The sequence below is a fragment of the Pleuronectes platessa genome, chromosome 5, assembly GCF_947347685.1.
Source record: "Pleuronectes platessa chromosome 5, fPlePla1.1, whole genome shotgun sequence".
Lineage (NCBI taxonomy): Eukaryota > Metazoa > Chordata > Actinopteri > Pleuronectiformes > Pleuronectidae > Pleuronectes > Pleuronectes platessa.
This window is the reverse complement of record NC_070630.1, coordinates 22,795,729-22,820,196: the sequence shown is the minus strand read 5'-3', so window position 1 is coordinate 22,820,196 and position 24,468 is coordinate 22,795,729. Positions and strand designations below refer to the sequence as shown.

At 39.0% G+C, this 24,468-nt stretch overlaps 1 protein-coding gene across 1 annotated transcript in view; it reads right to left on the bottom strand.

The window, feature by feature from the left end:
- clcn2c (chloride channel 2c) overlaps positions 1 to 24,468 on the bottom strand; it is a 134,873-nt gene that overhangs the window by 45,575 nt on the left and 64,830 nt on the right. The window contains 10 exon segments of the mRNA XM_053422892.1: positions 2,079 to 2,234; positions 3,616 to 3,700; positions 5,412 to 5,513; positions 8,767 to 8,851; positions 10,247 to 10,372; positions 10,892 to 10,970; positions 14,104 to 14,181; positions 17,787 to 17,920; positions 19,768 to 19,896; positions 20,936 to 21,067. Coding sequence (XP_053278867.1) covers positions 2,079 to 2,234; positions 3,616 to 3,700; positions 5,412 to 5,513; positions 8,767 to 8,851; positions 10,247 to 10,372; positions 10,892 to 10,970; positions 14,104 to 14,181; positions 17,787 to 17,920; positions 19,768 to 19,896; positions 20,936 to 21,067 — 1,106 coding nt within the window.

Genomic DNA, 24,468 nt, shown 5'->3' with positions numbered 1-24,468 from the left:
TCCTATGTGTGATTTCAAGTGTGCAATAAAAAGCTACAAATACTCTTAAAATATCAGCACCGGTGCAGTGACCTTACAAAGAAACACATTTCAGCAGTTTTTGTGTCTATAGTTCTTCTGTGTTCAAAACTCATGTAATTAAAGTTTTTATAGCAGCTGTATTTCCTCACCTGTCGTCAGCAGCTCAGCGCCCAACGCACCTTTACTTTCAAAAGGTTTTACAGCTGGAGCGAGAGCCTTCGTCAAATTCGGGCATGAAAAGGAGCGGCAAGACAAGATGGCTGCCACGTCGAATGAAAGAACCATTCATTACCGAGAAGGAAAGGGAGGGAGAGCAATCGTCCCTTTGAAAATCACCAGGCTGAATCCAGCAAAACCAAAGGCTGTAATTAGACAAGAGCCATTACAGGCTGACTTTGAATGCTGTGTGCGCGTGTGTGTCTGTGAGTTATATATGTGATTCTGAGCTGTGTGTATGTGTGTGTACGTGAGAGAGAAAGAGAGGACTCGAGTCAGCGCTTGCACATAGCTGTGGAGAGCAACCTGATGAGATTTGTGCAGGTGGATGATTAAAGTTAGAAATGTGTGTGTGTGTGTGTCTATGTGTGCGTTTGTCCTGAATGTGTCTCACCTGTATGTCACATAAACCTTTATGTAATCTATCTGTCTTTGTAACTCTATACATGCATGCAGACACACACACATGCTCTGTGTCGGACGTCACACAGAAGGGTGACGCTGATAATTAGATAATTTTGCTAAAGGACACAAGGAACACACGCACACAAGCACAAAAGGTCAGCATGTTCTCATAATGTCATCATTCTGTGATGCTCACTTAATTAAGTAATTTTTTTCGAGGTTAATGACAAAGACAGACATTCTCTGCTGAGCTGCTCAGGAACGATGTCAAAGACAGTGAAATCAGTTGATGTCATTCCGACAGTACACACTGTCACTCTCTCTGTTTCTGTGCTTACATAACTTTTAAACTGGAGTGTGGTGGTGGAGAGTGCTGGAAGCTTGTTTCAGTATTATTTTAACCACTCTTTAACCCTCAATGGCCGCTTCTCAGTACTTCAGCTCAACCTTCTGAATCTGTGGATGGATGTGTGTCATGTGTTGTTACATAATGTGTAGTGAACTTGTTTCAATGTCAGATACAGTAAGAGGTTTAAGTTGTGCCTGATATCACTCACTGTACAGTTAGTTCCATGCAGAGGAGTATACAGTATAGTAAGTCAGTAGGTATGTCGTTGTTGTACAATTAACATATCAACATTGGACACATTATACTGAGAGTAGTTTCACTTGAAAATAAATTGAAAAGAGCAGAAAGCTGTTGCAGATAAATATTTTATATCAAGGCTTTTCTGTTTTTTTGCTACTTTAATAGCATCACATCTAAGGCTTTTATTATTTTTATTCATACAGGGTTTCCCACCATATTCTTCTCTTTCTCCTTTCATCTGTCGGCCATTTGTCTTTTATTCAGCTCGATACATGCTGGTATATATTGCTCAGTTAGTGACCATCGATTGTACTTTTAACTATGCATTCGACAATATTTCTATATCCAATTATGCTATATCCATCCATTTGCAATTCAGCAGATTCTTTGCTGTTTGCACTTTCCTTGCTCCTTGAAGTCCAGTGCTCGCTCGCTTTCACACACGCACAAGCACACACTCAGAAAGGGAGGTAGATTTACAGCCTTTGTTTTTTTGTATTCGGAGAGGATATTTCATTTCAGCTGAACAGAGGCGGCAAAATAAATAAAAGGTTACATAAAAAGTCATTCTAATCACAACACAAGCAGCACTCTCCTCCACAAGAGAAAAATGAATATCCAAACTATTCAGCTTTTTTCTCTGAGGCCAAGAGTGCGGTGGCTTGATTCCAGTTCCTAAATCAAAGTGGCTGAGTTTCCGTCCTCACAGAACCCCAGAGGAGTTGAGCCAGCTACTGATGCCTTCACTGCACATCCACCTTCCCCTCATTCCCATCTTACCACGCCAAAAATTAAATCAGCTATGATCCAAATTGTTTACATAGGTGCTTTTTTCTGTTGAACCTACCTTCATGACGATGAAGAGGACAAGGGTGACGAAGACGTTGACCTGCGGGTGTTTCCAGGCTTCGGAGTGTCCAATGTAGTCAAACTCCTCAGCAATGCCCTGTTTGGCCCACGTCCGGTTGTCCAGTAAAGTCACCAGAGACTCCTTCTGCGTGAGCTACAGGTCACAGGAAATGACATCATCAAAACAGAGCCACAGAGGAGGGTGCTCTGCAACATTTGTTGCAATTTGCTTATCTTACTTTAAAATATGTTATTCGAGTTACTGGGATTATTAGTTTGCTGATATTGACTTGAACGTGACCTTGACTCTTACATTTATTACAGCATTTTGTAATTTAAAGATAGATAACATTACTACAGGACCACAATGTTAAGCGATGAGGAACTTTCAAATTTAAAAGTAAATATACACTTACATTATTTATTTGGAATAAATTATCCTTTATATTAAATAGTTTGTGATGTTATAGTTTCTTTTATTTTCTTTTAATGTAGTTAATGTGCTTTGGCACCACATGTGAATGTCATGCAAGTAAAGATTATTGAAAGCTTTGGAGTGACATGGAACTTTCAGAGATTTGCTCCTAGAGTAAAAATGTACAGTTATAGAATGTGACTTGACAATTGTAGAGTGGAACATGAGGTTTCTGTTGTTCTGAGTGACCCCGATCTATCATACAATTCTGTAATACAGCAGTCATTAGAACCGCATAATGGAGCTTCATTTCAACTTCATATGCAAATACTGTATGTTCAGCAAGGAGTTCAAACCCGTTAGTGAGCCCTTTACTCCTCTAGCAGCTCAGTTTAATGGTGGAACAGACACGGCCAGTGACCACTGCCGAAGAAATGATGACTGGGGAGCGGGAGAGTACGACGGTGGAGGGATTTGAGATGCTGCTCTGAGGAGTGGAGCTTTAAGGGGAGTGGGTCAGTGTAGGTGGATTCAGAGCTTCAGAAGCCTGACTCACCCTCTCAAAGGGAGCAGAGAATGAGGGACATGGTGCACAAGTGTGTGTGTGTGTGTGTGTGTGTGTGTGTGTGTGTGTGTGTGTGTGTGTGTGTATAAGGTCTGAGAGAACAGAAAACTACAATCTCTTTCTAACTCTGATAATTAGACAGATGAAATGAGTGTAATTGGAAATAAGTCACACACACATGGTTATGAGTCAACCCAGGAGCAAAGGACAATGTGCTCGTCTCCGGCAAAAGCAAACGATGACGCATATAACAGCACTCATGAGAACATTGTAACCTGCGACACGAGTATTAAAAAAATAAATCACACACTGACATAACTGATAATCAGGATGTTGTGAAACAATATAATGATTTTGTGCACAGCTGCATGAAAACAGTGCGACACATATGAACATAAATCACTAATGAGGTAATAAGGTTTTGACATCCGAACCTGGTGCTAAAAGGAAAACTTAAAGCCCTGATCACTTGTTAAATATGAACTACAGTGAAGACTGCAGTGAGGTGTGTTTAACAATAATACTGAGGTGTATTAAAGGAAGTGGGGAATATACCTTTCCAGCCATAAACTGCCCAAAGCCAGGAGGAAAGGTTAATGTGGACACAAGTAAAGTGACCAGTGCTGGATACAGCAGTCGTCTGAGGGGAGAGACGGGAAAAGAAAAGGGAGACAGTTAACACAGCATTACTGGGTCATAAAGGTTCAGATTTATAAGAGAAGACACTATAAACCCTCTTTTATATTTGTGTCTGAGGACGTCTGTGTACCTCATCTTACAAGCCCCAGCCATGTGACCATACAACTGATCACCTGTACAGAACATAAAGCAACATACAACATACATACAGTACAAAGGTGGTTACATCTACTTATTAAAGACATCTGTATGTGGCTTAACACTTGGTACTTGGTACCAAGTACCAAAGGACCCAGGAAGTGCAGTTTTGAATTTGGTGCAATTTGGACTTGCAAAAGGTTCTATATTAATAAAGTTTGAATAAATAGGAAACCAGTGCTCTGTAGCAGCGGCGTATGGGAATCATCTATGTAAGTGACCTAGTGGATCAGGACAGCAGCGGAAAAAAAATGATTCTCCAGATCAGGAGTCAAGATTCATTGAACTTTGAATTAACAGAACATAAACAGAACAGCTCATTTGGCATCAGCGGTGCTTTTACAGCTTCAGACAGAAAAGAGCAACAAGCATCGCCACAGACCAAACTAACAGTCCATTAAAAACAGGCCGGTTTAGAACAGACACTGGACAACTATTTATCAATTCAACCTTTATTTATATGGGGTAGAATATACATTGGACAGATTGGGTAATTGGTCTCCTCTATAGCAAAAAATACCTTAGGATAATGAGCTTATTACAGTATTTGAAAATATGCTCTTTAATGGAAAAAAGCTAATTGTTTTACAAGGAGAGAAATCATGAAGATAAGCAGATGTTTGACCTTAGTAATAATTAAAATCTCCTGAACACCTATATTGTTCATTTTCCACAATATCCAAAGCAAACCTTGTGCCTAGTTCTCAAAAAGAGAAACAACTAAAGACTATTTAAGGCATTTTGCTCGAGTCACGATGAAATGATCATTTTTGGTGGACGTAGGAGAGCATCTGGAAGAAAATCAGCAAAACTTAATTCCCTGCTAGATTCCGTCGTTGTTGTTGCTTGTTGTTGGTCAAGGTGCTCACACATCTGTAATAATTGCTTGGTATATGTTGCACTCATTTTTTTTTGTGTATAATACATTAACAGTGAACGTTTGTGGATATGTTGTACTTGGCCTGCAGCGAACAGTTACTGTCACTATGCATTCACCTGCTGATAAATTGCTTAATCTTTGAGATGCTAAAAAGTTGCAAAAAAGATGCATGTCTCATCTTCCAAGAGCCCAGGGATGGAACAATTTTGTATTTGTTTGTAGCTGAACAAAGATGTCTGGTTTACACTGATGGATGAAAAGAAAATCTTCAAATCCTCATGCTGAAGAAGCTGAAGCTGAGATCTTTTTTCCACATTTTTGACTGGAAAAATGACTGAAATGATTAACTGATAATCGCAAGAGGGGATTTGCAGATTAATCCTCAGTCAGCCAACAAAGTGATGTATCAACTTTGAACATTTTACAAAAATTCTAAAAGAAAACCTGAGTTTTACTTAACTTGGAGACGGATGACATGAAACTATGCAATGAGACTGGTTATAAAACACAGTTAATCCATCACAGTAGTGTAAGACTACTTGAGTAAAAAATACTCTATATACCCTATGTATCTCAAAACTGTATTTAAGTACAGTCCAACATGTAGTTACTGGCTGCAAAAGGGTATACTCACTTTTTCATGAGGAATCTGTTGATGGCCTTCTGTTTCCGGATAAACTGGACAATAAGTCGGTTCAGGTACACAAACAGTGCTCCACCAAAACCACTGGCGATACTGCAGAGACAGACACACACACATCAGAAAGACTAGGACACATTTTTAAACACCATCAAGGATGTTATGTTTTCACCTCTGTCAGTTAGCTTTTGGTCAGCAGGATTACACATATACCACTGAATAGAACTGAGTTGAAGGACAGGACATGGGCTAGGATAAATCAATAACATTTTGGTGCTGATCATAAAACATGTTTCCACTTTCTTAAAAAAAAAATTTGTAATTTTCTCAGATTTCCCAGGAACAATGCAGGGATTATTGATGAAAAAAAACTACACTGATTAGGTGGCTGATTCATGTATCTTTCAGTGTGTGAAATTTGTTCAGGTTGATTGTTAGGCCCTGGCGGAGCTGTTCTGTACTCAGTGTCGTTCTCGTTCTACCTGGCATGAACATTAATGTGTGATCAAACTGTATCTAAATAGAATTAATGCATTGAGTCTCCAAATAAACACAATAAATACAAATAAAGGATTAAAAGAAGGAAGGATGAGGAATGAAAAAATATAGAGGCAAAAGAGAAAGTAAACAAAAGACGTAGGAGGGATGCTCTATAGATACAAAGGAAAAGAAAAACATTTAGATAAACAAAGCCGTTGAAAAGGCAAACATACAGGAGTTGAAAAATGAACAGAGAATTACAGTTGAAAGTGAGAGAGCGAGAGCGAGCAGGAGAAAGAGCGCATACAATGTGATGGGGATGTGTGGGGGAGTCAGAGACAAAGCAGGAAAGGAGGTTTACATAAGCGGCCATTTAAAAGCTCAGTGGGACTCCTCTTTATGGCTGAGGAAAGAGAGACGACAGAGGGAGCGAGAGAATGGACTCAGACAGCTTTGCAGACAAGCTAATGCTTATAAATGTATCTCGCTGCATTATTAATTTCATCATATACCTCTGAATAAATAATGCACAGGGGGAAAAGGGGAAATCAGCCGAGGAAAACACTACATGCATCTCTTTTTGTCCCTGAAAGGACCAAACGTCCCCTCTCTCTGTCGGGTAGATGCTGGTTTGGAGATTGGGTTAAGGTTGGAATGATGGGTCAGGGTAACGTTTGAGGCCAAGCAGGGTTAGAGGTAAGGCCAGGTGGATGTGGACTGGTGCTTGCATTCAAAATGGTAGAGGAGGGGGCACTGAGGAAGATCAATCAACCAGATAAATATAACTATCACAGACAACAAATTACTGTTTAGTTCATAAAAAGTTAAGATTTTAGTGTAAAAAGAGTCAATGGTGTTTTCATTTTTGGTGGTTGTTGTTGTTGTCTGAACAATAATCAATATACAAAGAGGCTAAATGAGAAATGCAGCATTTTAACACATTTGAGAGTCTGCAAACAGAGAATGTTCAACTTTTCATCTTTGTTTGTTTGTTACAGGACAGGTTACCACAAAACACAGTGGCATGGGTTAGGGAAGAACCCGTCACGGTTACGTGCTGATCTGGACAGTTCTTTGACACCTTCTTTAACATTAACTTTAACAGTCATTTTTGATATTTTCATAGAAAACATGATCTTCAATTCAAGTTCTAATTTATCAACAAAGACAATATTGAACACATCATTCAAACATTTACCCTGTGGTTTCGGCCAATGATGTAAAAACTGGAGTCCATTCAGTGACACATGACTGGAGGTGGGAGTTAGAGTTAATCTGACAAATTCAATAGACTTAAGACCTAGAAATGTTTATTTGCATAGAGTGGGAAAGGTTAGCACGGTCATCTCAAAGATTCAGGTCAACAAACTCTATACATAGAGAATTTAGTACTATGGCTTCTTTGGAGGGGTTTAACATCTCTGTTCATGAACACCTGCTTAAACCTATAGAATGACAGTCAGAGCTGAGACTTTAACTCAACAGAGATGTTGGGTAACCTGAGGATCACTGTTCACAGCAATCCTAACAATTTCTGAACTGAAGGAGCTCTGTAGAAAGACTGATCCAAACATTTTCCTGAATGTTTTGAAGATACCAGTGATACAGTTATTCAATGAAATGGATTATATTTTTTATAATACCATCAACGTGAATGTTGGAGGGCCGTATTCAATAAGGACATGGAGGATTATTGTTGCTTAAAATAAGAACATTGTCTTCGTTGACATTTGTGACTTACAAAAGCATCCGAACATATGTTAAGGCCTCACACATCTTCATGAATCATGCAGTGCTCCAGCCTCCTCCTTGTCTCATTGATCCTCCTGCAGGTGTAAACACTATGGGGAATAGTGTGCGACTCTTCAAAGACGTGCCCTTGGAAGCATCCTACGCAGAACAAACTCTTTGTGGCCTAGTTGACTGAGACACTGACCGACTTTACCCGCTTGACAGCTATTGGCAAGGGAGGATGGAAACTGCACTGATGCAGCGGTGCAGCGGTGCATACGCACACAAACGAGCGAACACACAGCACATGGTGGCACAGCATTAAACTGGGGCTAAGCACTCTGTTGCCTTCTGGAGGGAGTGTTAATTGTACTGTATGTGCAAGTCATTGATGCAGCAGTGGGTGTTAACACCTCCGGACAAAATAAAAACAGCCACAAGACTTAAAAACAAAAGAGGAGGAAGAAAAAGAAGGGAAAGGTTTTTCCTTCTCTTGGGGAGCCTGTGCAGTTAAACACTGGGGTGTACTTGTATCTGAGAGAGAGAGAGAGTGAAAGAGGGAGGAGAGCTCTCCCTCTCATCTCTCCACCTGCTTTCTTCTAGGAGCCCGTGGTCTCGTTCACAGCAGTGGACAAGCCCTCGGGCTATGGCAGGATGAAATAAGACGCCCCTCGGTGTGCCAGCAACTGTTTCAGGCTGAATTATCCATGTTAGGTGACTCACGCAGGCTACCCTCAAGAAACACCCTCATATGCTGCAGTGGGCAGGGCGCCTGAATAATAACTGAATTCCTGCTGCAGTTGCAGTAAATGGGAATACCTGTCAGAGTAACCAGATGAGCAAAAACAATGACTCACAATGTTTGATTTTATATAAGCTTTTTATTGAAATCTATTGGAAATCGGATGGAACCGCCCCCTGATACGAATTCACACTAAAAAGTTTAGGTTCTTCCCTGACCTCATCCTTCCACCAAGTTTTGTGATAATCAGTCCTATATAGACAGACAAATACACAAACTAAAACATAACCACCTTAGTGGAGGTAATTGAAGGTTTAAAAACCATGACACTGACCAATCACAGTGCTCTGGTAGCCTAGAAAATGGCACAAAGCCCAATCAAGTGTCAGAACTCACCCAATGACAGCAAAGGCAGGAAGCTCCTGGAGGTCAAAGGGGAAGTCCAGCCGGAAACGTGTTTTAAACAGGGCTGTGATGGTCTCTGGGGGAAGAACCAAATACAGCAGGAGTTAGGAGGGAAACCAAAACTGTCAACACAATCTTCAAAAACGCACAACTACGGGAGGCAGATGCAGGGAAGTGAACAAGTGTTAACAGCAACTCAGGTCCCGATGGAAGGTAACGAGTGTGAAGTAAATACAACTCTCTGCTTGTTGTGGAGGTGGCATAACACAGACAGATCAAAGTGTTGGGAAAACAGAGGGTCAGAGAAATTCTTGTGAGAGACACGATAAAAATGTTTAGAGCCCTGGAGATCCTAAAGCAGGGTTTTCATTGGCTGAGAGTTTTGCCTTGTGCCTGTCTGCCACCATTAATGTCAGTATTACACATGTGCTCTAGTTTTTATCAGTGTGAGCTTGGTGAGACAGTTGTGAGGCTTTATAACAGAGCACATCTGCCTAATGATCCCAGTCCTCCTCAGCTTTATTTTCATCATCAAGATTGATTTAATATATTAATTATCTAAGCTGCCTTCAAGTGATATTACATCTCCGGCTGTATTGTGAACTTTATTAGAGAGAACATTAACAGTGGGCTAATCGTTGCTTAAGAGTTCTGTTCAATATGACTTTTAATAAGTAATTATCAGTTTTGACATTTAGTATACACAATTAATTACATTTTCTTTTTTATAGAAACAGTTGGTGTTTTCTCTTGTTTTTGATGATGTTGCTACTTTTAGCAGCTTTTTCTAAAAAGTACCCAACTCCCTGATACAGTAGAAAATCGAATTATGTTGAATCCCTTTTTTCAAATATTACTTGTGTTCAAGGTGGGTTATAAACCATTTTAATCCAATACTCAAATTCTCCTCACAGTCCGTTAGCGCTAAGTTCTCTGTGTGCCCTGGTAGAACTCCTGTTTAAATACACAGCTCTGGCTCTGTCTTTGGTTAGCGAACCCAGCATCGATTTCCAAAGTAGAGGTCACAAATATTATATGCTAATCCTCTTTATTAGAACGATTTATAAATAAAACATGTGGAAACATCCCCTGCTACATTTTAAATGAGATATTGCCATCACTCATCTGGCTTTGTTATGAACCAATAGGTCAGTATTGTTCCATCTGCTAATGTTGCTCGTGGCTTATTCTGACTTTCTGAGATCGGGGGTTCACCTTGGTGAGAAAATGCATGAATGTGGGATATTGTTTCCATAGCTTTGAGTCTTGTATAACTTATAACAAATATTTTGAGACACTTAAATCGAATATAAAGAAGCAAACTTTGGAAAGAAGCAAACCACTCATTTCAATGAGGTTGTTCACCTGAGGGGTTTGAAAGAATATTTCATATAAGTATGAATGTTAAATCACCTGCCGTTACTGGCACTTCACATTAATGTCATACAGTGTTGCCAATGGTCCTCGTTACCTTCGTCTCTGTTCCAAACAGCCAGGACTCTGAAGATGAAGGCACTGAATGTAGCAGCAAAGAAACCTCTCCAATAGTTCCTCACCGCAAAGAATGTGGACGTTACTTCAATACTGAACAACACTCCTGTAACACAAACACACACACACACAAACAGACTCATTATGGACCACACATGATACTTACAAAGGCCTTGATCATATATGATGAATACAATAGTACAAAAAAAAACGTAAATTCAAACTTTGACCGTCCAAAATATAAAAACACAAACTAGGTAAAGACATTGACAACAACATCTACACTCAGATATTTAGACCATGTTGTGAGATTTGTTATAGCCATTAAGCAAAGCATGTAAGACTCTTAAGTTGACATGAGCTGATTTCATCTGTAAAAAAATCAAGGGGATATTGCCTTCACTAACAGATCCCCTCTGAAACATCACTGAAAATTGCTCCATCAATTTCACTGACATAAAGTTCACCATGTGCAGTGTTGTGTGAAGTTCTCTATCATTTTTAGGGTGTAGACCTTCAACGTAAAGTGCCTTGGAGTAATGTGTATTTTGATTTGGCACTTTACAAATCAAATTGAATTGAATATCCTATATACATACACACATACACACACATGGAGACTCACCTCCGATGGGGGCAGCAAAACAGCAGCCCACTCCTACAGCACAGGCTGCTGCCAGCATCTCAATGTTCCTCGACTCATTCTGGAACACACGCACACAAAAAACACAAAGGAGCATAAGCTTAAAAGTAAAAAACTTAAAAAGTTGACAAATAGGCTCAATGATTTAACTACAGTTGAATTACATTTATAACTGCAGAGTTCATACAATATGAGACTCTTCCTGCAAGAGAATCATTATGACCGTGTTGTAAGAGGAGGATTTGCAGTGTGACACACAGTGGGACGTCAGAGAGGAACAAATGAAAGGACTGAGCTGCATGTCTGAAGGGCAGAGGGTCACAGTGCATCATGAGAATCTGATGCAGGTTTTTTTAAGTGACTGATCTTACCTTCATTCCTATGAGACTGGCTTCCTTTAAGCAGCTTGACAGTGATAAAGGAAGGTTAGTGTGTGTGCGTATGTGCTTTTATGCTCATTGGCTTATCCTGTTCTTACAAACTCATAACGTGCAACATCTCACGCTTTACTGGTGGTTGCATACACACACACAAAAATGTTTTTTTTATCATTATCCTTAATCCTGCCATTTTTTTTTTTTGTTTCAACTGTTCCAGGCTGGATCCTCTCTTCTCCTAGATCATGAAATAGTCATGTTAACTTCATAAATATAAATTTGTGTCTATTGAGATTTGCAAACACAAAAAAAATGTGCTTAACAAACCAGTCGATGACAAAAAGATGGTCAAGAAAATATCTTCCATGGTTTCTACTGTATGTCCCTAAGAGAAAACCTAAATGAGAAAAAAACTGGCGAGTGCTTTGTAAAATCAAATATTTTGTGTTATTAATACCACCTATGAACAAATATGTTAATACCAATTGGTCAAACCAAAAACATTAAGTTTTTCTGAATTCAGGTGTAGATCCTAAAGTTTACAAAGACACCAATCATGTCAGGCTGTTCAAAAGAAAATGCACAAAAGCACAACACATAACACAATATCTGTAATCCTAAAAAACATGGGTTCCAAAATTTTTTGGGTTTGTGTATACTTGTCAGTGCAAAGTAAGATACACTAACCTCATCTTAGACATTTCAGTTACGACAAGGTGATATAATAGTGTCTGACAAATGATTTTGACAAGGACAAATACAGGGATAATACTCTATTTTGAAGAATGTTTCTCAGGCAAGATAATCGAATAAACATTTACCTTAAATTTTAGATAACTTTTGAATTTATTTGACAAGACCTGAGTAGTGGGGGAGAAGGAACACGGACCGGAGATCATGCAGAATTACCTTAATCCCTATTAAACCGGGCTCCTTCAGGAAGCATGAGAATACAAAACAAAGATCGACGAGTAAGGACAGATGAAAACCACTTTTTTAGCCCCAAATGTTCTGTAAAACTTAACATTTCAGTCTGATTTCCACTCATCAATAAGTAAAAAAACAGCATTTCAGTTTCAAAAACTAAATATACAAACAGTCATAGTCCTGATATAAAAAAAAAAAAAACTCTTTTAAATCTGACCCAGTGAGAGCACTTATCAAACAATGGCTCCTCCGTGTGTGTGTGTGTGTGTGTGTGTGTGTGTGTGTGTGTGTGTGTGTGTGTGTGTGTGTGTGTGTGTGTGTGTCTGTGAAGGACTAATACCTTTTCTTTTTTTTAAATGGACAGCACACTATCTAAAAGCACGCTGAAAAAAAAAAAAAATAGGCTTTAACAGCCGACATTAATATACTGTACTTCAAACTATGAAGAGCTACTGCTGCAGAGGTACACACACACACCTAGCACAACAATCAGGGACACGAGGGGACAATAGACAATAATGATGATTATGATCATGATTATTGCAGAAAGATCAAAAGGAAGATGGGGAGATGGAAAAATAAAAGCTGTCACGTTGAGCGAGAGAATAATGGAGGAGACTGAGGGACAGAAAGTGCCTAGCGAGGGTTGTAAAGTAAAGCCCGTCATGACATGTAAAGTATATTGGTCTGAGCAAAATGCCAATATGGAAGTACTGCATTACACGACAGGACACCCTGCCAACGAAGCACATGAGGATTTCATTTTCTCAACATCAGCTACCTACTTAAGTGTTTTAGTGCTTTGATCATTATACAAATATACACACCATATCAGGCTGATAAATGATGATACAAAGGGTACAAAAATAGTGAATTATTGACATCATAATCACTGATTTGATGCTATGCTGTCACTTTTACTGTTTTATGTGTGTTAATTTATATGGTTGTCCTGCTTTAAGTCAGGTTTGTCTTCATGGACAATAAAAGTGAATTAGCTTGTCTTTTCTAGCACACCTACAACTACATTACGGTCCAGTTCAGCTGATCCTCCAAATCACCTTTGTAAACACAATCGATATCTGTTTTGTCGAAGCAGCTGACTACATAAGGCTTCTTTCCTCTGCTTAAGGCCATAAAGGGTTTTTGCAACTCTTGCACTGACTCTTCAATGAGTCCCACTGTCCTGTGTACTCTCCTCAAGCCATCCCTTCTCTCAATCGTTTTTTTCCCCAAAGAGAAGTGCTCACATCTTCAGAAAAGATAGAGATGAGAGGAAGATTTTCGCTGCCTTCCTCCAGCGCCCGGCCTCCTCTCCCAAAGGATGGAAAAGATGGAGAGGATGAAACGTGAGAAGGAGGATACGCATGAGGAAGAAAATTATTTTTCTGTCTTTCCCCTGATCGATCAGCATCTTCACCATCCAGCTTTTTTCCACATTCTATGCCTTCCCCCCGCCATACCAAATAAAATGCTTGACTCCTTTCGCTGGATGAGAGGGCATGAAGGCAACCTGTGTATCCGAAAGGAACAACTCAGTTTGCAAAGCATTCACAGCTTCTTATTAAGCTTATTACTCAAAAAGCACAGAAACAACAGAGAGTGACTAAGGTAGCCAAGGGAATCGGTGTAATGGACAAAAAATGGATTTTGAAGAAGTGAATGAAATGGAATGAGAAAAATAACTTGAGTTGTAGGTTGAAACTCTTTCCATCAGAATTTGTTATATGGCGTGTACAGCGTTTAAAGAGAAACAATAGTAAGAGAAATGAATATTAGATGCTTTAATTTAACGCCTCAAAAACACAATGAAATCAAGTAAACAGTTGTGTAAAATGTTGAAGGAGTGAAAGGAAACTTGAGACTAAGAAAAAAATAAACAGGACTTACCTCGTAAATTCCTCCAAACAGAGACATGAACTTGCTGAGCAGAGCAGCACACAGACTGGCGATATGTACGAATGGACCCTGAAAGGAGAGGGAAAATAGACCATAAAATACAACAGGTGTAAACTAATGAGTGTACATAAAGATGGACAAAATTAAGATAAAGCATCTTGTTCGCCCCCTGGTGGCTGGCTGCAGTATATGTCATAAACCCCACCCGCTCAGACATGAGACAAATTAAAGTCAAAGTACAAATCTCATACATTGTTCCCAAAATATTTACTGTGTTAATTTTACTGGTTCAGGGAGGTTTGTTCAGCAGGAACTTCACAATCACTGCTGCACCGACTCTTGCTCTAAATGACGTCACCTGCACAAGATGGCAGCGCCCGTATCAGGAATGTATCGGCCTCATTTTTGTTATGCAAGTTTCCTGGAAGCTGGTGAAAGGAGAACTCAGGCAGCAGCTGATGTCTTATGATTTTAATGCAGACCTGATGCATCAAGGAGACCAGAAGGTGGGGAGACAATTGCCTTCCATACGTCTTCCACAGCATCGCCATATATCTCCCTCTACTTGCGTCACCCATTCTAACAGCACATCCATGAATGGCTAGAACTGTTGTCACTCTCTCTATGTTACATGTAGGTGTTCGCATCCTATGGATAGTTAAGCCTAAAGTATGCATTCCTAAATCCCATTGTCCTTATGTCTTGCCACTGGGGAAATACGCAAAAGAGTTAAAGTTGGTGAGGGTTGAAGTTGGTGCCTCTGTCTAATATACAAAATACATAATATATAGTGGCATTTACAGTAATGTGTGAGGATTGTCAAAATTTCCTCAACAACTTTATTCAGTGAGATACGTTCTTCATCTTTAAAAAAAGTAATTGAGACAAACATTACAAGCCGAGAAGCGCTTAAGCCTCCTGTTTGTTGTGTGTCACATGAGACAGCACTTAAAACTCTTTGAAAACAGATCATCAACAACAAAGTCCGCAGTGGATGTTAAAATTCAGAGGATGATGTTCAAAGTGGAACCAACAGGATTAAAAGTGAGATCATTAGAAGAGTGATGCTCAAGTTAAAGGAAGTGAGCGGCTGCACGGAATCCAAACTGTGGATGCTGCTGCAGGCGTACACAGCCAGAGGGGCCTGAGGCTTGTGTGTGTGTGTGTATATGTGTGTGTGTGTGTGTGTGTGTGTGTGTGTGTGTGTGTGTGTGTGTGTGTGTGTGTGTGTGTGTGTGTGTGTGTGTGTGTGTGTGTGTGTGTGTGATAAAGGAAAAACATTTTTTTTCCTGTCAGTATGTCTTGGGGCTAAACGTCTTTTGGGGGATGCCATACTTACCTGAAACTTTTTTTGCTGAAGGACACAGAAGTATACACTACATTTTCCAAACTCATCCACACAAAGTAGTGTACAGGACATAAACAACATCTGCATTGAGAATTTGGGGATTCAACAATCTCCAGAAGAACAGTCTTCTACCTCCCTTTGGGTTTAGAAAAGGTCCCAAGTTAACTCTGCACGCTCCCTCTTTCTCATTTTGTTTTCCCTCCTCTCCAGATTCCCCACTTTGTGCTCTCAAGCCAAATTCATGCTGCTGCTGCTGCATAGGCTATAGCCTTAATGTAGGGGAGCTGGTATCAGCTGCAACTGTAACTATACAAAATTATAGACTGAGCCCCAGAGAACAATGACCGAGCCTGACCCGAAACCGGGCAGGGGTTTGTATTTTGTGTGAGAACCTGACCCGAGCCTGATGTTTACCCCCATCACAGGCACATGCAGGGTAAAACGATCCGGTAAAAAGTCCAGCCAACACGACTAAACTAACCCACAGCATTATAAAAAAAAAAAAAACGCTTGATCATGTTGCTTATCCACACTCTTATAACAAATGGCCTCAGTGATTATAAAATTATTTTATTTGTTTTATTTATTTTTGTAAATGTATTTTGTAAATAGGTTGCCGCCAGTTGCAGCTGAACTACAGACTTAAAGAATGACAGCCATTGTCTATTAAACTAGTGTTCAATTATAAAAAAAAATACAAGCTACTTAATTTATATTTCTTGTTTTTCAAAGGTACGTACCGAGAAATGATTTTTGTGCACTGTTACACCCCAAGTTTGTACTGAATCATCTCAATAGTGAGCAAACACAGCTACGTTAAGTCCAGAGGGGATAATGTTGTCAGGTACTCCCTTTATTGCTTAAAGCTAAAGTAATAGGCCGTATTGTTTTAATTAATTTTTTTATTTTCATTTTTATATATATTCTAGTCAGTTTGTTTGGTGACCTATAAAAAGCTGAGTATGTTATAGAAGTTTAAAGCTTCTGCCAGTGGCAAACTTAAGTGCTGGCATATGGCAATTTCCTGGAGGCGGAATGTACCAGTGCAAAATGTATTCCTATTAAACTTAACAACCTTTCAGTAGAACATACTCAGCCTTTTATGAATCATGTGTAAATCATGAAGCAGGGATATAGAATGGGAGCTGGTGATGTTTCCCCGAGAAGTTCATGTAGCGTTCACTGATTTCTATAAAATGCACTGATAGGTCTGCATATATATATGCACTGATTTCAGTCATGATAGAGCTGCTCCACTTTTTCAAGGCCCACTGGGAAAACGGCTCAAACACTTCACTGGGACCTTAATGAGTTTTTGATGACTGATAACGGTTTAAATTGGAGCTGCAGCCAGCTGGTATTCTTCTCTGATTCTGAAAGCTTATATCAGATGTTGTGTAAGCTGGCGTTCAAACCTGATGGCAGCTCGGTGCTGGGTCCATATTTGATCACAGACAAAGATTTAATGCGGTGAATCAGTGAAACACACTGTGCAATAGCTGTTGAATGAGGATCACCACTCGAGTTTTCCTGGCATTGCTTACTCAAATTGAATATAAATTAAATTGGTATCATCAGTTATACAAATTTGTATGGTAAGTTTATTTTTTATGTGGAATGTGCAGTCAGCTAACCAGGGGATTCCAGACATCCTTCTACCCGGCAAAGTGTTTACAGCTCCCCCTGTGGGATATGTTACTTCTGCCGAGATTTTCTGGGTTAGGGGGTAAGGGCGAATAACTCATCTTCGTTGCTTGTATTTTCAATATCATTATTTCTGTCACTACCCAAATCTCATGATCATTGGTGATGGTCAGAATATAGATCGACTGGTAAATAAAAAGAAAAATTGTCTTGCAGCTCCTTCTCCACCACAAGGGGGAGTTGGTGCTTGAAAATGCATGTTGCAGACATTATTTCGACTCACATACCGTATTGGCTGTTTTATTGACTGACAAGCTGCTACTGTGAGTGGACATGTGCATGTAATAGGGCTGGGCAATATGGACAAAATTAAATATTGCGATATTTTTAGGCTATATCGCGATACACAATATATACAGTATCTTCGTATTTTGAAAACTCCTCTTAATCACTGTACCAATTTTAAATTCTTAAAAGTCCACAGGAAGTGGCTTAGCTAGAGGACATTATAAATTGCACATGGTACAAGCCGCGATACATAGAGTATATTCAATATATTCAATTCCAGTACATCATCTGTCCATTTAGTACCATTAAACCTTCATGGGCCCATAGAGCAGGTGATGCTGTTTTGTAGAAATATTTCTCTCTATGTGTGTGTGTGTGTGGTTATATATGTTACCTCCTTGCCCAGCGGCATGCCACTGCCTAGAGCGCAGGTGAGGCCGATGACTTTGGCCACAAAGGTTTTGAAGGTGAGGTATTCCTTCAACACCACTCCTCTCAGGATGGTCTTCATTTCTGGAATACCTGAACCTGCAGGGTGGAGGGGACATGAGGTGTTTACAACAGATTGTAAAGTATTGGTCTGAAACTTTGTTTATTGATGACTAAATACGCAGTAAAATCAAGTCCCAAATCATCCTTTGGTGTAAATTAGAGAAAACTCGGCTAATCTGCTTCATCAGGACTGAGTGGTTTCAACACATTTGACTGACAGTGACAACATAAACAGACCATCATCACAATTTGATTTAAAATGGTACTAAATTCATCAGCTAGAGTCAAGTCTCCATCCAAATGCAGCTGGTGGAGCTCATTTTCCAGTCAGGTGATATCATCGGAGAAGAGGATGCAACAAGATGGTGTGATTAAAAGATTATCACTTAAAGCTAAATGTGGTGGAAATGTTGGTTTCATTTATTTCTTTGAGGAAGGCTATTCATCACTCCTCACAGTTTTGATGTTTTTGTTTGCCCCGATTTTTCATTTCTTCAGGCAGAGAAGCTTCAGTTAACAGCCGAGTCCCACGCTTCACGTGCCCCATGATTTATTTACCAAGTCTGTTTCCTTTGCACTGTCAAATAATGTTTCCATTAACACATCAACATTTTATAAATTTGTTTTGCTGATATGTAGCCAACAGATTTATTACTTTTCAATTACCTTGGCATACCAGTTTTACCTTGTGACGAGACAGTAGACAGCAGCAGTTTGACCAGAATGTATTTTTGGCTGTTTTGTGATGATCAAGACATTAATAGCTTGGATGTCTGGTCATGTACTAAACTTAAAACTTATGGGAAAGTATTCTCCACAGTTGCCAGCATTGGGAACAAGAGATCATAATGATTTTAGGAGCAACTACCATTTTATCTTTAGCCAACAAACTCACTACATATAGAGGGTTTATATATCATGAAGATAGAGGGGGTGTGTTTGACAAGATATAGGACCTGTATTGGAATTAATTCAAGGTAACACCTAATATGTTGACTCCTATGTTAAGTACCAAGGTGTGTGTTTTTGTAATCCATTTTTTGTTTAGGAATCTCTTCTTTATACCTGATTTAACTGTGAAAATTGTTGTATACGTTTTTCTTTATTTTCTTTCTTTACAATCTTTGTGTCAGTCTGTGCTCAGACTAATCAGCAAAATAATAAACATATTTGGAAAAAGATTTGCTTGGGTGTAACTCATTATGTATTTAACAATCTCTGCAAATTAGTCTCATCTTTATATCCACCCACCAATCTGCTGCTCGCCTGCAGCTTCAACTAAAACAAACAAACCTCTGCTTGTTTTCTGTTTTGCTGCCGAGAGGCTACAAAATGGCAAGTGGCAAAATACAGTAGGAGTAATTCAGACAGAGGTCTGAACCGCAACCGAGAACAAACAAAAAGAGTCAACAGTACAGAGTTGCTTAATAGTCCATGTATCAAAGTTCTAATATATTTGATGTAACACTCATTAACACAAGTCTTAGTCTGGATTACATCATCAAACAGCTCATGATCTGTTGCTAATATAAAACAAACCTTGGTCAATCACCAGCTCTGAGTTAGCCACACATGGCCACACTTACACGTCAGAGAAACGTTTGGATTATTTTTTATTTATCGGTGCTGATACATTTTTTTTTGTTGACGGAAACAGTGCTTAAACTGTGCCGAATTCAATTCTTTTTTAAAAAACAACATTTTTTAAAGCATAGGCAATTGGAAGTCGAAATTTATACTTCAATATAAAAATATAAATAAGTGCAATACTCTTAACAAATGTATATAACTTTCTATCAGTTTCAGTGCTCAGTACAGCGAAATGCTGATTTGTTTATGGAATATTTAATAATTGAACTTGTGTGAGTGTGTGTGTGTCATACCGACAGCCTGCGGGGCCAGGATCTGTGTGAAGCCGGCAGAGAAGGTGATGAGGACGACAGGGTATGTGACCCAGGCCAGATACTGCAGGAACACATTGCTGTCCAGACCACCGTACATCCATTTCTGTGCTGTGGGGACACACACAGACAGACACACACACACAGACAGACACACACACAGACACAGTAAGAGTGTTTGCATTTATGTAAAGTGTTGATATATACTGCCTACTACATTACAATATACTGTAATACACCCTACATACTAAACTGATATGCATGCATGCACACAAACACACAGGTCTAAATGTACATCCATGAGTGCTGACATATTAACCATTTAAACATTGGACAAATAATGCACTAGCTTTATCTCTCACTTGTTTCTCTAACTTTTTCAATGCTTCTTTTTGCCCTTTGTGTCCAATTTATTCCTCATTCCTTCTTCCCATTTAAGAAACTCTTCAGCCACCAAAAGCGACACATTCCTATGTTCCGCAACAATTTGCTATGGTTTTCCCCAGGGTTCAATTTGCTCCATTTACAAATTCCTTTGGGTGCAGATGATTAACAAATATCCGATTTAATTGATTCAATTTGGTGGAAATATTAAAGGTAAAGTTTTAATACATTACAAAGAGAAGACAGAGGCCGGGCTCTGGCATCGTTGTAATTACTCTCTAGTGGATACAGAATATATTAATAATAATACAATATTTTGAAGTGGAAGATATTTGTTCTACTTGATTGGACTATTTGGTTAATTTATTTCCTCATACATTTTCACTTCTTCTTGTAAATTTTTGTAAAAATATTGTCTCTTTACCATTTTCCATTTCATGTATAATACTTAAGATTTGATAAACTGTGTGATGTATAGTTGTTTGCATGCTTACAATTACAAACAATATACAGTATGAATGCCTCCTTTGGTTTCTTGTATTCTAGTTTTCGTTTTTTTCCAAGGTTTTAACCTCACAAATGAATATCCTGCTTCCCTGTCAGCCAACTAGATCCTCTCTACCATGCATTCGATACGATGTTGGACTTCCTTCCTGTATATATACTTCTTCCTCCCCTTACTGTCTCAGCATTCTACATTCCTCAACCTGCGCAGTAGGTACAAAACGAATCCCTCCCTCCCTCACTCGCCTCCGCCCTCCCTCACCTTGCAGGCAGATGGCGATGCAGAAGTCCACCGCCCAGCTGACCAGGGCCATGAGGAGTCCCAGCAGGATGAGGAAGATCCAGTCCTCCCCGACCCGCGAGATCAGGAACTTCTGACAGCGAACGGTGCAGACTACAGGGATGGCAGGATGACAGGATAACATGTTAGGACTACAAAGATAAAATACATTAAAACTACATTACCCAGATATAAGCGCTGAGGCTTGGAAAAAGCAAACTATATTTATTCTTATTACGAGAAACATTGGCCAATAACAGCAGCTGTTTTCCCATCCAACAGCTTATGAAATCAGTCATACCGCCAAAAAGTTTGTAATCTTAAGTGCTTTTTTATTTTTTAAATGGTGAAATCTATACCTATCCCAATTTGAATTGTTGTGCATTATAAACATATTGATCACTTACTATTGTTAATAAATGCAAACTACAGGACCCATAAAATAAAGTGGTTCTGCAGATGGGTAGTGAACCTTGCTCACAGTTATTGTGGAACAGTATGCATTAATTAATTATTAAATTTTCGAAGGTTTAAGGACATTTCATTCACCAATCAAACAAAACCCTTAATTTCTTACTTACCTTTAACGACTCTAGTTATAAAGACACTAAATATTTTGGGGTTTTATTTGGCCAGGTTTCTCACTATTAAAAGGTTTCCACCTTTTCTAAAGGGAACTTATTCTGATGGGAAACTGACAACAGTGAGGTTTGTTGGTAAAAGCCCTTTATTGGGAAAATTACAAATACATTTTTTATCGAAACTGTCATTTCTGTTAAATTAACTTGATTGAAACATGGATGGAAAGTCAGCCAACTGATGTGGAAGCCAGATGGCAGAAAAGTAATATGACCTCAGAAACCAGTACAAACTATGACCAGCAGAGGTTACAATGAAACGCTGCATTGACACGTTACTTTGTGTTAATATAATATGAAGGTACGGATCTATATTAAGTGCCCAGCACACTGCACATTAATGGACTACAAGTTAAAACACAATATGCACACACTAACCAGCGCATGAAGCACAATCAGATCTGCTTTACTCACCTGCGAGCAAGAGGAAACTCATGGCTTATACACAAAAGAACACTTGGTAAAGACATGCATATACACAATAATTAATTAGGACTAATTGATGGGACAAACCATTAAAGGGGAAGGGTGGCTCATTACAATCTGCATACAAACACCATGATTACCTCCACTAAGCAGGTTGTGCCTCCACCCGCATCGGTTTGTTTGCTTGTCCACTGAGGACGTTAAGTTGGTGTCTTCATTTATCTGGTTCGTTAGTTAGTTAGCAGGATAATGCGAAAACTGCTCAACCAATTTCCATGACATTCTGTGTAGGGGTTTGGTATAAACTAAGGTTGAATCTATCACGTTACGGAACATTAGGACCCAGGATTTATTTTCTTCATATTTTCAACATTGAGGGATATGGTGCTTTTCAACATAGTCCTTGATCTCTCAAAATATTATTTGGACAAGTTGGGCGGACTTACATCACCAGATCTAGTGAATTTAAATGTGGTGTCATAAGTGGACTATGGGGCCTTGGCAGCGGTATGGGCTCTTTCATCATTTTAGGTATGCACTTCTAGTTCACACCGCCTAATGTTGACATCAGATTCTCCTCCCCAATCGTCCTCCAGGCCTGTCCTCATTTTCCTTCATTCCTCTGTGGGGTATTTGGTACATGGGAGCAGTGGTACTCCCCTTACACTAATGACACTAACAACACTCACGTACACTTGTGTGTGTTTCCCCTTTTATCTCCTGCATACAGAACCAGCGATTATGTAACACTCACGAAAATGTTTCACATCTTCTACTGGCCAATTCTATTTCATTGCACCATAGAGAAAAAAAGATTCAAGATTCAAAGTCTTTATCGTCATCATACTCAAGTGCAATGGACTCGTAAGATGCTTCTCTCTCCAAGATAAATCTATATACAGGTGTAAAAATAAAAAATGTAAATAGTGTGAAAACAACAAAAGTAGCAGCAGCAGAAAATAACTATTTACCAGAGTAACCATATTTATAGTGCAAGTAACCGTATTTTTAGTGTATAAGCACAAGTATTTTATTGAGTGAGGCCAAGATGGTGAAAGGGCTCATTCTTTTAAAACCAATTTTCCTGGATACTCCTTATTAGACTATTTTGATCTTCATCTGTGATCTTTTCCCTTAGATCAAGTAATATGGCCGACATGAAGAGGGCTCACAATCATATTTTGTTTCTTCCACTTCACCAAGCAAACACTCCTCACTCCCGCATTGTATTTTCTCTCTTCAGAGCCTGAAAGATGGGTCAGCTCAACAGTTACTACAATGCCCTTCCCAGTTTGCTCTTTTCTTGAAACTCAATCAAAGAAAAATGCACGTAAAATAAATATTGATATCAACTTCAAAGGTGTAATGAATTGTATCTTTGTGTGGTGTATGTGTCCCTGTCCCTTTTTTTCCCCGCATGGAACCTTTTTAGTTTAGTTACAACTAACTCTGAGGCGTTTTTCTGTGCTAATGAGCAGACACCATTAATAAGTTTATGACTAATTAACCATGCTGCTAGGATGAATGCTAATTAGTAACATGTTAATAATGTGTTGCTAATGAGCCTCAAGGTGGAAGAGAAAATACCTCCGAGTATGCGAAATCCTTTTAATGCCCCATCAAACGTGTGGCTTATATTATAGTGGTTTCTATTGATGTGAGTTCAGTAGTTAATAAAACGTAATACAAAATAATTAACACCATTTTGAATGTCCTTTAATGTTATTTTGACGGATAATTCATGGAAAGTAGGGATGCACGATATATCGGCCCGATAATGGGAATTTTATGATTATTTATTAAGTGAAAATTATAGCTGATAAACATCCGATACACAAAGCGCGAACAGTTTTTTTTTAACAATAGATTATTAATTAATCCATATTTGCTTACTATATTTAGCAATTTTACCCTCAGGTGTGCATAAACCACAGGCTAGGAACTTGTTTTTAAGAAACGAGAAATTATTATCGGGATAGGTATCAGACATGTGAAGCATGTAACTATCAGTTATTGGTATCTGATATATCTGACTTTTAAGGATTTCTCATCAGAGACCTCTGGATTATATGTATGTTGTCATGACTTGATGGATAAATAGTTCAAAATTAAATTAAAAAAAACATCACTGAAACATAAAATCAAGAACAAATGTTAAAGTGGAGGCGATACTGACGCCTGTGTTTGACTGACAGACAGATACACCCTTAACACGTCAACACACAAACATGCACACATTCTCCTATCAACACTTACAGGAGCTGTCTTGCAGACGTGCACACACACACATGCTGGCAGAGGCTGTGACAAGCACACACACGCACAAACACAGACAATGATTAGTCTTTGCTTTTCATCACTTGGATGTTACGTGACACTACTGAGAAAACAGGCTTCGTACATGTGTATATTTAGATTTATATATTTAAGTGTAGAGTAAATAGGTTTGTG